We start from the raw sequence: 14,151 nt of genomic DNA on the forward strand, positions 1-14,151 counted from the left end.
TTGTTGATAGGTCATGAAATAGCCAATGATGGACTGATAAGACGCTAGTATTTAGATTTTTCACTTACTCTTCATTGGAAGAAACATTTTTTGATGTTAGAAATTGAAAATTTCTTTTTAATTCAAAACTTAAAAAAGGCAAGTTTGTTGCTTTCTATATGTAGGAGGTGACCAATAGGTTTATTATGCCAATTAAATTTTGAGAGATGACACTTAAAAAACCAGCTATATTTTGACATAGATTTGCTGTTTGGGGAATTTTTGTTACATGAAGTTGATAAGATATTATTTGATAATCTTCACCTTTCTGTTTACTGTTATAGGTTTCTCAGTCAGCTTCATAGCCATAAGATTTTGCTTTAGTTTTGTTTGTTTTTTTGTTTGTTTTTTGAGCCTTAACAGTTACAGGGAACAGCTCACTTGTGACTAGTTTGGCACTTTTCAGTCTCATAGAGTACGGCAGTATAAATATATTGCTGTTCTTAAGAGAGAGAATGCAATTGTTTTTCTTTTTTCTTTCTTTTTTTCTTTTTAAGGTGATAAGAACCTTGTTGGTTCAGAAGTAAAAATTTATAGCTTGGATCCATCTACTCAGTGGTTTTCAGCAACTGTTGTAAATGGAAACCCAACATCAAAAACTCTTCAAGTCAACTGTGAGGAGGTAAAAGCAGTGATAATTGATGTTATCCCCTAGGGCAGGATACTGTACAGAGTGGCTGTGTACAGTCACTCTAAGCCCCTTCTATCAAATGTTAGAGTTAGAAATGAAAAGCATTACAGTCATTGTGAAAAGGAGTTGTTTGTATGGTGTCCTGTTGCATTGTTAGTTACATTCATTTCCAAGTATTATTCCAACAAGTAAAAATTTCCAGTGTATTTGTTTTATTTTTAAGATTCCAGCACTGAAAATTGTCGACCCTGCACTGATTCATGTTGAAGTTGTGCATGATAACTTTGTGACATGTGGTAAGACACATTGATTAAAACTGTTCTTCCTCCTTTCTTTATCCCACAGTAAGAGAAAGGAGCCCTGCTTACCCACTGTTCTGTGTTGTAGGTAATTCTTCAAGAGTTGGGGCTGTAAAACGCAAGTCTTCTGAGAAGAATGGAAGTTTGGTTTCTAAACAAGCAAAATCTTGCTCCGAGGTAACTGATTTCTTTTTGTCACTGTGAAACTGTTTAATTCTGACATTGCGTGGCTGGTCTTTAATAGTGACGCAGCAGTCTGTTCTGCTCTTCTGTGCCGTCTTGTCTGCTGCTGTTTTAAGTTCCAGATCTTGGCCATAATTTCTGTACTCAAGCAGATGGAGATAATATAAATTTCTGGTTCACTATCTTTGGGGGCCAAAAGTTTTATTTTTTTTTTAATAGTTATTTGGTGAACACTCTCATTGTGTGACAGTTTATCATTGGAGATGTTTCTGAAGGTAATTGAGTTGTATGATTAAGTTGGAAGGAAACACACCTGGCATGAGAGAAAGGGAAGAACCTTGGGATTATCAGAAGCTTGTCTGTTGAAATAGGACCCTCAGACTCATGATAATGACTCGCATTGATCATTTGTGATTAAGTATATAGCTATGTTACCTTTTTAGAATAAGTAGTTGACTAATCTTGGCTCAGAAAAACTGGATTTTATGGATGCCATGTGAGTTTAGTTGCTTTACTTAATTCTCTTCTGAAATACTATTTAGGGCTATTTGTCCTTTTGTCTTTAGAACCCGTTACAGGACTAATAAATTTTACCATTTAGGGATCCAAATGAGCATGTTAATAATTTCCTACATTATGATTTTCCAGGTTCAAGTTTAGAGTTTTAAAATTGACTAGAATGATACTGCGCAGACTGAATACAGCATTTAAGAGGGACACTTGAATATTAAGGGAATAAGGCAAAGGAAAACAGAATGGATCGTGAGTCAGTGAATGAATCTAGCTAGGCTTCTGGATCAAATGCAGGAGGGTAGATAATAGGATCATGTAGAACCAAAGCTAGCACTGTGCAACAGAAACCCAGATTAGTTTGGGGTATAATAGCCTTGCCTGCACCTTTTGTCTATATTAAGACAATAAGAGATTTGGTACTTTGCCCAAGGGTTCCTGAATCAAGGTGATAAACGCTTTTTGTCTTCCTTGTAAATGTCTAGTCTTGAACATTTTTGACGTAGGCTCACATCGATCAGGAAAGAATAAAGAGGTCATTGTAGAAATTAGTATTATTTCTTTTCATTTAATTTCAAATCTACTAATCCAGGAAAGTAGAAAGATGGTGTGTTTACTATGTGCTAGATGTCTAGTCTTGGAGACTAAAAGTATTTGGAGTTCCCTTCTCAAAGAGCCAACTCTTCAGAGAAAAAGAGAGACTCCTGGAGGTGTTTCCAAGCTCAAAGGGCATGCATGTCCTGAGCAAGAGTTGTTCAGGCACGTCACAAGCAGCTCTCAGAGAAAGAAATTGTCTTGTTTGCTTAAGGGGAAGTATTTCATTATGGCTGGAGGACAAGAGGCATGAGAAGAGAAAAGAAGCACCTTCAGAGGTGAAAGGGATGCCTCAGTTTGGTCTTGAATATATGGTGTGATTTGGGAGGAAGGGACAGTGGAAACATGGGCACTGGTGATGTTAGTAGCTACTGTAAGTGCGCGCCAAATGAGGTGGTAACCTAAGAGAATAGCGTTAATTTGACTTGGTGGAAGACTAGGTGTTAGGGCTGAGGAGGTAGGGGAATACCTGGTACAGTGTACTGAACAAGCAAGTTGAAAACTCAAGTGATGTGGTCAGCTGATCACATATAGTATTGTGTAGTTTCTTTATATAGGAAGGGTCTGCACTGGTTAGAGATCCTTACTCTAGAAGGAAGTGGGTAGTAGGGTTTTAGGAAAAAGTGTTAAAGGACTATAAAGAGAAAATGATTGCAGTGCATCTTAGGGTGAAGCTCAGAGAGGATCATTCCAAGTCATTCAGGGCTGTGAGAAGCTAAGTAAGAATGGGAACAATTCTAACGTGCCAACTTTTGGCTTGGGAGCTTTGTTAACCATCTATGATGAAGCGAGGGAAGGCCAGTTGACTGGATGTTACCTGTTATGGAGAGGATAGTCACAAGTGTGTGAGTGGTGTGTGGGGGAAGGGTAAAGGAATGAGGATGGTGTACCTTGTTTGAATATTGGAAAGTTGTCCTGAGATGCTGACAGAATTGGGGTCTGTAGAAACCTCTTGGGGTGTGTCAGTTCCTCTGAGTGTGGGAAGGGCAGTAAAGTCAGGTCACCTTATGTTTAAGGAGGTGCTTGTAACATGCTGATACATAGTGATCCTCTGCCTGCCTTCCACTGGGAGGGAAGAAAGACTTCATTTAACTTGGAGCATGTCTGTACTATCTCTTCATGCTTGGTAAGTTTGTATGCTCTTGAACTGATTGTTAGGCGTAGTAGAGACTTACTTAAAAATTAAGTCTGAACTTTGGCCTGGAGATAGTTTATAACCTACACAAGGGAAATGAAAAAACATATTCCGTATTTTAAAGACGTCACTTTTATCATACACAGTGGTGTAGTTTTGCTGTCCAAGTTATTAGAAATCTGAAGCAGGAGGATCACTTAAGTCTGGGTTATAATGTGGTATGCTCATTTGATATCCACCTTAAGTTTTTCATCAATATGGGTGACTTCTGGGAGCAGAAGACGAATGGAAAAATATCAGCTTGAATTCTATGCTATTCTAAAGGAAGTTGTTAAGTAGTAGGTTTTTACCCGAGTACTAGAGGCTTGTGGAATCCGACGCTATTACTTCAAAATTTGTGGTTAGTCTAGAAAAGTACAGTGAAGCAAAGAAATGGTAACTTTTCCTCTGGGCTCCTTCCTCTTGTCCTTCCTTTTATGTATCACAGAGGCATGGTGTTAATGTCTCTTTTGAAACTAAAAGATTGCTCTCCTGTATCCTTCTTGATTCCTTGTGAATATTTTCCCAAATCAGTGTTCTTTAATATTCTGAGTGATTTTATAATTAAAAGTTTGGAAACACTGGCCTGACCTAGCTTTCATGAGAATTGGAAAGGTAAAGAGGAAGCAGGCAGTTACTGTAAATATAAGTGGCAGGTGAGTACAGCCATACCCTTGGCATCATTTCCCAAATACATTACACTGGCACAGGTTTACTTTTAGGGTGGCCTTTGAAGACAGGAGTTTGGGATTAGGTAGGTGAGACATTTGGCTGTGGCGTGGTAAAGATAAACATGTTTGCCAGTGACATCTGGCTCCTTGAAGGTCTTCTCTGCCTAGCAGACTATTCCTCAGAGTTATGATGCTGTTTGGTTAATTGGGAGAGTCTGCTGAGGAGTGCGAGCCAGCAGTGACCTTTTTAGAATACTGTCGTACACTCAATTATATTATCTCCGTCTGCTGGCAGGGAGGAACTATTGCCATGACTGGTATAGAAGACCTTCAGGGAAAACTCTTCAGGTAAGAAGAAACTTTGACCTTTGTCAAGTCAGAGGCCAGTGCAGAAGTGTGTGCGTGAAGATGGGTTTGGGGATCAGGAATCTTGTCCCTGCTGAGTTGAGTCTTAGACAGGGTATGGACAGTTGTTCTTCAGGTTCTTAAAATGCAGTCTCAGTTAATGCTGATTCTGTTGCACAGTGGCATAATCAAGAACATTTGGACAAGATTTTCTTGCTTTACGAGCTTATCTCTAAAACTGATTTTTCTGTGTGTTAAGCACTGTAGTAAATGGGAACAGTGGATAAGAAGTGTCAGAAACTTTGAAAATTTCAAATTTCAAACCAAGGTCTGACACCAGAATCCAGTGCTTTTACCCACTGTGCTACTATTGTTACTTCTCCCCAATGCCTTTTCTTCATGCGGGGAATCACCACTGTAAAAACAGCAGACTGTATCTCCCCTTCCAGTGAATATTTACTGAGTACTCTGTGGGAGATACTGATCTGCTGTGGTGAGCGCTACTACTGCCTATCTTTTCAGGTAACTTCTAACACTTCCCTCCGGCTACTTAAGAGTATGAAGTGCTGCTGTGTTTGTCATCCATCTCTTCATGCCATCCCACCAGTGTTACTGGTCATCTGCCTTATGTCTGGCTTGATGTGTTCAGACAGGATAAAGGAATGGGCCTGTGCTCCTAAGTGTACATTGTGCAACAACTAAGGAAAAGATACTTCCTAGTGTAACAGGTTCTTTGGAAAAGGAAATGGGGCTGTGATAAAGCTGAGGAGTGGCTTCTAGAACACTCTTGGCAATGAGTAACCTGAGATTCTGAGAGCAGCACTTTAACTAAGGGTAAGAAGATGGAAGCAGCCAATCACTGAAAACTAGGCAGCAGGAATAGCAAGTACAAAGCCCAGACTAGAAAGGGCTTAGGATGAATGTTGGAAGAAAAGCCAGTTTAATTAGTAATGTGGACAACTGTTAGTTCAGTGAGAGGGAGTGACGGTTGGCAGGAGGCTGAACCATATGGGATTCTTGTAGGTAGTGGGTGATAGTCCTACTTGATGAATATTTTATAAACGTTAGTCTACAATGAGATATCTGGGTAGAAGAAACATGAGGATTATGATTAGCAAAAATGGAGGGAAGTCAGACTAGTCTGGGAGAAACAGCAGTGGTGTCATAAAAATGGAAAGATTCAGTTGGTACTTTGAAAATGGAGACATGATTTATTGAGTGGTTGTGGGAAGTGGGAAAGATGGAAAGTTTCTTGACTTAAACAGATTGATGGATATTATACAGAGTAAAACTGTGTCCTACAGTTTATAATCTAAGTTCTTAAGTGTGTTGTTTTGGGAGAGTGATTTAAAGAGAAGTATTCACATCACCTCTAGGTCTCTAGGTGTATCCAAAGGAAGGGAGGTGGCAGATAGAAGAGATGCTTGGTAAAAGTGAACCTTGAATCAGCATTTATAATAATGTGGTGATTCGGCTTTTGGAGACAGTGATTTCATAAGTGGTTATCAAAACAATTCCAGAACATTGATAATTTTTTCTTATTTCTGTTTTTTATAAAATTCTGTATTAGTCTTTTCAAGGCTGCCAGAGGAAATGAAGAAATGATTCATGAGTAGATAGCATTTAACATATTGGCAATTTTTAGGTTTTAAGAATTTGAGGAAATTTGTGTGTCGTAGTTTAGAGGTTATTGGATGAAGAACTGAAGACTTTTAAGTTTGGATTTGGTAAATCAGATCATGGTATATGACATGCTGAGAGGCCTGATAGACAGATGAAATCCAGAAAAACGTAGACTGACTGTACACTCTACCATACAAGAGTTGTCTAGAGTTTATACGTTGTTGTTTTTTCTCATGGTAGGAAATTCTGTTTCTGTAGCTAATATAAATAGCAGATATGAATCTCTAATATTTTTATTCTTACAAAGGTAAAATTACATAGAAAGGGAAGGGGGAAAGATATTCAAGCTTTTTCCCATAGGCCAGTCATGACTTAATATTTTTTACAGCTTGGGGTGACCTTTGTGACTTGATGAGCCACATAAGAACAAGAATCGTGTCCTCAATCTTTATTGCATTGCCAAGGCTTATCGTGGTACCCAGTAGGTTCCATTGCCTACAAGAGTCCTATGTGGTCTGGTCTCCTGCCAATCTACGCAGTAAGTGCGTGGTGGGCACTCTCAAGTCATGTCCAGATGATTGCATGTGAAGCAGCCACCATTAGAGCTGTCACTTAGAAGTTCGCCTCTGTGCATTGCCACATTTCTCTCCTTATAGTGGCCGAGATCAGATAAGCATTCTTGGAGTTTGATTTATCACTTGTTTGTTATCCTGGTCTTTATTTGGCAATGATTTTGTGCTTGCTTAGTATTAAACAAAGGAAACTATCTTTAATTTTATTAACATTATTTTCCACTAAGAATTTTGTATTTAATGTCTGTTGGTTTGGTATCTTTTAGGCCTCTCCCAGTGTGTGCCCTGTACAGTCTGTTCCCACAACAGTTTTTAAGGAGATCCTGCTTGGCTGTACTGCAGCAACTCCTTCTAGCAAGGACCCAAGACAGCAAAATACTCCCCAGGCAGCCAACTCTCCGCCTAACATTGGAGCGAAACTTCCTCAAGGGTGAGTGAATAGTGCTCTAATTAAGGGTTTTCGGAACAGCAGTGAAGTTGCTCTTGCAGAAGACCTGGGCCTTACTTCCAGCACTATGTTCAGAGCCATCCATTACTCCAGTTCCAGTGGATCCAGTGCCCTCTTTCTGGCTTTAAGAGGCACCAGGCAGGTACACAAATGGTATACACATTCAGACAAAACACATGTAAAATGAATAAATTTAATAAAAATAATACATTGTATAAATGTATGGAAATGTCAAAGAATAAATAAAATTATTTTTTAAAAAAGAAGAAGAAGAAGAAATAGTGAATAAATTTCATATGCAAGCAAGTAATCAGCCTGTCCTGCTGCTTTGGGTCCTGGCCACTCATGGTGGCTTGCTATTTATAGTGCGACAAGAGTTTCATCCTGCTGGTGGTATGTAGTGTTAGATTTGTATTTTGTATAGGAAGGGATTTCTGATATTTCTAATATACATAACTTACTTCAAAGCTTTTATCTTGATACATCTGCCAGCCATGAGATTGAGTTTTCAAGTTTTGGTATACAAGAATACTAGTTTTCTCTTTCAAATTTAAACTTAATTTTTTTTTATTATATAAGAGACATCAGCACAAGTTTTTCTGAAACAGAAAAAGAAGAGATTTGGTAATTGGCCTTGTGTAGACTTTTAATTTGACACATTAAAAACTACTGGGTTTCTTAACTATTGTGTGTTTTCTGATTATATATGACAGTGTTTGTTTTGAGGGAAAGCTAGGTTCATTATGCTGTAAGAAGCAGAAGTGACTTTCAGTTAAAATGTTAAGAGAGCATGCATGGAGCATTTAGGTTTACATTTTTCTGAGTATGTAAGATATTTTTCCAGAGCCATGGATGGATTGTTCTCCACTCTACCTCACAGAAACATACCCAAAATTTTCTACCATAACAATTTTCTTTTTTCTTTCTTGCTGGTTGCCATAGCAAACTGAATTATTTTCGAATGATAAGAGATAAGAAAGACCAGGATGCTACTATTTTTCCCTATTATGTTTTTCAGATGTCATAAGCAGAGTTTGCCAGAAGAACTTTCTTCTTGTCTAAACACAAAATCTGAAGTACTGAGAACAAAACCAGATGTCTGCAAAGCGGGATTGCTGTCTTCAAAATCTTCTCAGGTTGGGGCTGGAGACTTGAAAATTCTGAGTGAGCCCAAAGGTAGCTGTATCCAGCCTAAAACAAGCACTGATGAGGAGAGCAGACTGGAGTCTGCTCCACAGCCAGTCACTGGCCTTCCAGAGGAGTGCTTTCCTGCAAAGATTTCTTCTAAGGCAGAGCTGGACGTTGCCACTACTCCTGAACTGCAGAAGCACCTAGAACATGCAACTTCTACATCTGACGAGCTTTCAGATAAGCCTGAAGTGAAAGCAGGTGTCGGTAGCCTTAATAGTTGTGCAGAAAAGAAGGTCGAACATTCAGATTTAGGGTGCCAATCTCAAAATTTAAAGGAAACGTCAGTAAAAGTAGATAATGAAAGCTGTTGTACAAGAAGCTGTAATAAAACCCAGACTTGTAAGTGTTTTGAAATCTTTATTGGTGAATGATATGTTTCTTCCCTTGTGATTTAAAAAAAAATAAGAGAATGACTGTAGGAGCAAGTTCAGATAAGCCATGTTATAGAAATTAGTTTATTTTAACCTGTGAAGTAGTTTCTATTAACATTAATGCTCCAAGGACTCTATTACATGCATTTACCCTATTACCTAAAATGGGTCAGATGATTCCTAAGTTTTGATGGTAAGAAAAATCCTGTTTGAAGCAAAATCTAGAGTGATCTGGTGATTACTTTGTCTTTATACTATTGCTGTTTTTGTAGCATCCAGCTGGGGTTGGAGAAGTGGGGCATTGTGCTCACACAGGTAGTTCATATGTATGTGTGTGCTTTCTCCCTCTTCCCTACCTCATCTCAGGCATGGGTGGAAACACGGAGCATGGTTGTTAAGGGTAGGTCTTGGTATACTCAGTTTTCAGACTGAGTTCTCTTAGTGCAGAGAGGATCGTACACTATGATTCATACTTACAAGTTGAACATTCCTAAGCCAGTTCATAAATGTTTCAGAATCAGAAACTGTTTGAGTACTAGCATACACTACAGGTGGAAAATTCCTTTCTTGACCTCATGTGATGGAATTGTAGTTACAGTATGGGCACACATAAATGAATTGTATATGCGATAGTCCTTGTAAATTGACAGCACTTCTGGCCTTAAGCGTTTTGGGTAAGCATTCCTCAGCTTATGCTGCCAGTCCATTCTAATGAGGACAGTAGTCAGAATGCTGTTACAGTAATTAGAAGATTGGAAGGACCTCAGTGTGTCAAGGTTCAAAGCTATTACAAGAAAGTAACCTGAATTATCAGTATATGAAAAATGAGTGTGGGTTTTATAAAGTTGTTGAAAACCCTAGTATAAAAGCCCTCTTAAGAAAAGAAAACAAAACCATAGTGTCGGTGGGATGGTTCAGTTGAGTAAAGATGTCTACTGCCAAGCCTGGTGCCCTGAGTTTAGAAGCCACATGGTGGAAGGAGAGAATAATTCCCTCAGGTTGTCCCATGAACTCTGTGTATAAAGTGTGCTCTGAGTTCACAGACAGCCAAAGCCACACTAGTGTGATAACCAGCCTCTGACAGCAGAAGACAGGGTACTTGACTTGATTTGTGTTCTTTTTCATAAAGCTCTGGAAAAATAGAAAGAGAAATAAAGGCCTAGGAATTCTCTCAACTCAGCTTTGTCATTCTTGAGGCTCAAGTTGATAAAGTAGTTAGTTTGCTTAAAATTACATAAATATCATACTGTTTTCGGCATTATGTAACCCCCAGGAGAAAGTGAATATTCATAACCATGTATCTGTTCTATTTATTCTTTTTGAGTCATCAGCCCTCACAGCTAGTTTGTGAAGCAAATCATTTTAGTTTCTGTGAAGAGGGAGTGAAAATCCTAGTTGAGACCTGCGTGAGCTCAGGAGTCCAGCTTTATCTCACTGTGCAGTGTGTCCCTTATCTGGACCTGCACATGCTGCTGTCAGGTGTGGGCCAGCAGCCCATCAGTCTCTGGGTTGTGCCCACTACAGTTGCTTGAGGATATAGATAGACTCTGAAGAAGGATTCTGCTTCCTTGCTCCATATTAGGGCTGCAGAGCAAAAAACACCTGTAATCAAGTAGCTGATCTTCTATTCTGTTTGGTGCCTCAGAAGTGGACATTGGCACTTTTGCCTCTGGCCTGAGAGACTCCATTTTAAGCTACATTTAGACAGTTTAATTTACTAATCTATAGGTACTTCTTTCAAGCCAGATTAAAAAAAAATCAAAGTTTGGACTATTCCTACCTATAATATGTGGAAACCTAGAGAAGCTCTCAAAGGGTAGTGCCTTTCACTATCTGAGCAACTGAAATTATATCACTGCTATTATTTTTAAAACCTTCCTTACTTTACTTACCCATGGAAGACATTTAGAAAATAGCTCTAACTTTATAGAACAATGGGAAAATGATTTTGTCTTTATTTAGAATAGTTTTTGTTTAGAGTACTTCAAGAAAATGCCTTAGCCTAGTTTCTTTTTGAGCATGAAAATCAAGGTACTCTCTGCAGAGGCAGGCCTGGGTGGGCTTCCCCCACTCTGCGATGACTGCATGGGTGTGATTTAGAGGAGGTCTTCCTAGCAGGTTGCTCTCATCTAACATTGGGAAGACAAAGATACACTGACTTTTATTTGTGAGTCTGACTGTTGAATTTGGTGGTTTAGGTTGTCAAATGGGGATTTATTATTATTATTACTATTATTATTATTATTTTAAACAAAACTTTGCTAGTTGTTGCTTTTATTGTCTTCTTTTTAACTATTTTGTAGAAATTTTAGCTGAACCAAAAGTGGAGAAGAATGCCCTTTCTTTAGGAATGTTGACTTTTTAATTAGAATTCAGTCAAATGTTGACGTTCTATTCAGAAACTTGAGGTTTCATTTCCTTTCTCTTATGTTCCTAGCCCCAGCCCGGAAATCGGTTTTGACAGACCCAGATAAACTCAAAAAGTTGCAGCAGAGCGGAGAGGCCTTTGTTCAGGATGACTCCTGTGTTAACATCGTGGCGCAGCTGCCCAAGTGTCGGGAGTGTCGATTAGACAGCCTGCGCAAGGATAAGGACCAGCAGAAGGACTCGCCTGTGTTCTGCCGCTTTTTTCACTTCCGGAGGTGAGGTATTTGAGGAAAGATGTGGGCTCTGTTTACATACTTTTTCTTCTGTCAGCAGGAACCCTGGAATGTAAAAATTGTATTTTTACTATGTGTTTGGCAGTCTAGAGCTTAACTATATATTATTCTTTTACAATCTTTTCTCATACATAGATTTGGGGCTGGCCTCAAATTCCCTGTATAGCCAAGGAGGACCTTGAACTCTCTTAATCCTTCTCCCTCCATTTCCAGAGTACTGGGATTTACAGGCATGCAGAAACCATGCTTGGTTTATGTGGTGCTGGGGATGGAACCCAGTGGATGCTAAACACTTTACCAACTGAGCTAAATCCCCAACACTCAATTTTTATTTATATATATATATATCAAAAACAAAGCAACAACCAAAAACACCCACATTAAAAATACTTTTCAGATAATTGTCATAGAAAAATGCTGAAGTTTCTAGGAAATCACTACAGGTAACTTTTCTTTACAGTGCATTTCTAGTGTTTGGTCAGAAAGTTTGTTTGGTACACTTAACCTAGTTAGTGTATTGTATAAACTGTTTTGAATCTTTACCAAACATAAGAAGGAATATTTTGCTCATATTTATCATTGTCTGCAAATACTTGGAAATTCTGTGTTGTATGCATTAGAACTTACAGCAGTTTGTCTCCAGTGATCATCCCCTTGCCTACATCTCCCTTTACTTTGAAGGCATGTTTAGAAGTAGCATTGCTGGGTCAGCTGAATTTTAAGATTGTTCTGCTAGACTCCTCTTTAGGAGGGCACATCGGTGTCCAGGCACACTAGTAGATCAAGCATGTCTGTCTGTGCTCCTTTACCAGCATGGAGAGCATGTGAATAATTTATTTCATTTTTTCTTTCATTTAAATTTGTTCACATTATATAGTTTGTTGACTTTTGTCTTTGGGTGCTTACTCCTTTTTACTTGTTTGTTTGCTAATGTTTTGGTTTTTCGAGACATTGTTTTCTAGAGCTTTGGAGTCTGTCCTAGAACTAGCTCTTGTAGAACAGGCTGGTCTCAAACTCACAGAGATCCACCTGCCTCTGCCTCCTGAATGCTGAGATTAAAGGCCCGGCTTCCACTATTTAAATCAGAGTAACAATTACTAATCATTTGTCAGGTAGTCCTTTAGTAAAAATAGAGTAAACCCTTGAGTGACCAGAAGAAATTAGTCATTAATAAGCTAATGTTTTAAAGGTAGACAAAAGAAATAAAATTGCTATTTCTTTTCCTAAGCCAGTAGGTTAATGATGCTCCCCTCCTCGATTGTTCACAAAAAAGTAGAGTTTACAGAATTTTACTAGAATGACATAGACAACATCAGTGTTTAATTGCTTGGCAGCTATTTATAATTTATTATTAAAAACCTCTTAGATTTTAAAAATTCTTAGTCCTCACTTCTGATTGATGTCTCTTACTTGACTGGTGCTATTAACTTACTTTTCGCATTAGCATGTAGCCACTGTAGAAGAGCATGAGGTATATTACGTATGTAATATACTCTGCGTCTCTCCAGATTACTCCCTCGCATCCTCTTTGATCCCTCAAATGTCACAAGTAAATCCCGCTTCTGCTTTGGGGCCTTTTTTTTTTTGTTCTGCATATAAGAGAAAAACCTGGTGTGTGTTTTTTTAATGTTTATAATTTTATAGAAAAGCTTACTGTACTGTTTAGAAAATTAGATTCATTTTATTCAGGTCCCTTTGCCCAGAGTGAAACAACTTTGTTTTCAGTTTTGTTAAGACATAAATGAATGATGTTCTGGATATAAATAAAAGTTAGATAGTACAGTTTCTTAGTCGTGATATTTTCATGTTCAGCTAGTTATAAACAAGTGATGCTTTTCTCTCTTCCTGTTGTATTTGTCTTTTCATCTAATTTAAGATATAATTTTAAATGTAAGTTGAAAAATGATTGCTGAGCTGGGTTAAATATACAGGTGATTTAGACCACTTTAGAGGTCTTACTATGGTCTGAGAAATGATAATCAAGTATCATTGCACATAGTATGTGCAAGTAGCTTTCACTCTGGTTTATCTAGTAAAGTGGGAGCACAGCAGCTTACCCCATTTGCTCCTGAGTAGTTGCACAAATGTGGTAACGTGTAGCATTTAGAGCTGCTATCATGTGCACATGATGCATTTCTGAGTGACACCTGACCTGGAGTAGCTTCTTAATAAAGTTGGTTATATCCTACTTCCTCTCAAGAAAATTGTTGGTTATGCAAATAAATGTATTAAAATAGACACACATTTGTACTTAGATGTGTTGTGGAGAAACTAAAGAAAGTTTTGTTCATTTGTTCTTCTGTTTTTTAGTACTTGTGATTGAATGTACAGCTTCATGTGCTAATAATAATAAGCTAGTACCCAACCAGTGAGCTACATCCCTAACGTTCCCTTTATTTTTACTTCTTTATAAAAAATTTTAAGTTGTGCAGATTGGCCTTGTACTCTGTTCTTGCTAGGTCAGGCTCTGATCTTGTGATTTTCCTGCCCTGGCTTAAATGCTGGCGTTAAGAGGTGTACACTCACATCCAGTGTGATACTCAACCTTGTTATGGTTATTTCCGGTTTGGACTCTGGAAATTTACATCTCTGGATATCATTTTGCATTTGCCTATACAGCTTGTAGGGACTTGTCTTATTTGCTCTGTACTCTTGAAGAGGTTTGTGTGTGTGTGAAAATAATGGCTTTGTTATGGTATTTTCATACACCGCCATTGGTGTTCCTTGACCAGTGGTTCTTCTGAAACTTGTGTATCTCATAGACTTAGAGAATTCAGATAGTCAGTGCCCAGCAAAGATACTGGAGTCCTCCAGCAAAATGTTGAAGGCAGTCAGTATTT

The 14,151-nt window shown here is 38.4% G+C and overlaps 1 protein-coding gene across 3 annotated transcripts in view; it reads left to right on the forward strand.

Moving 5' to 3' along the window:
* Nucleotides 1-14,151, forward strand: part of Kdm3a (lysine demethylase 3A) — a 43,135-nt gene that overhangs the window by 12,683 nt on the left and 16,301 nt on the right. For all 3 annotated transcript variants that reach the window (XM_048430597.3, XM_048430740.3, XM_048430663.3), the window contains exons 6-11: nt 537-661; nt 894-966; nt 1,058-1,146; nt 6,908-7,071; nt 8,108-8,619; nt 11,089-11,293. In XM_048430597.3, the coding sequence (XP_048286554.2) occupies nt 537-661; nt 894-966; nt 1,058-1,146; nt 6,908-7,071; nt 8,108-8,619; nt 11,089-11,293 (1,168 nt within the window). The remainder of the gene's footprint in view (nt 1-536; nt 662-893; nt 967-1,057; nt 1,147-6,907; nt 7,072-8,107; nt 8,620-11,088; nt 11,294-14,151) is intronic.

Source organism: Myodes glareolus, chromosome 6, assembly GCF_982192425.1.
Source record: "Myodes glareolus chromosome 6, mMyoGla1.1, whole genome shotgun sequence".
NCBI lineage: Eukaryota > Metazoa > Chordata > Mammalia > Rodentia > Cricetidae > Myodes > Myodes glareolus.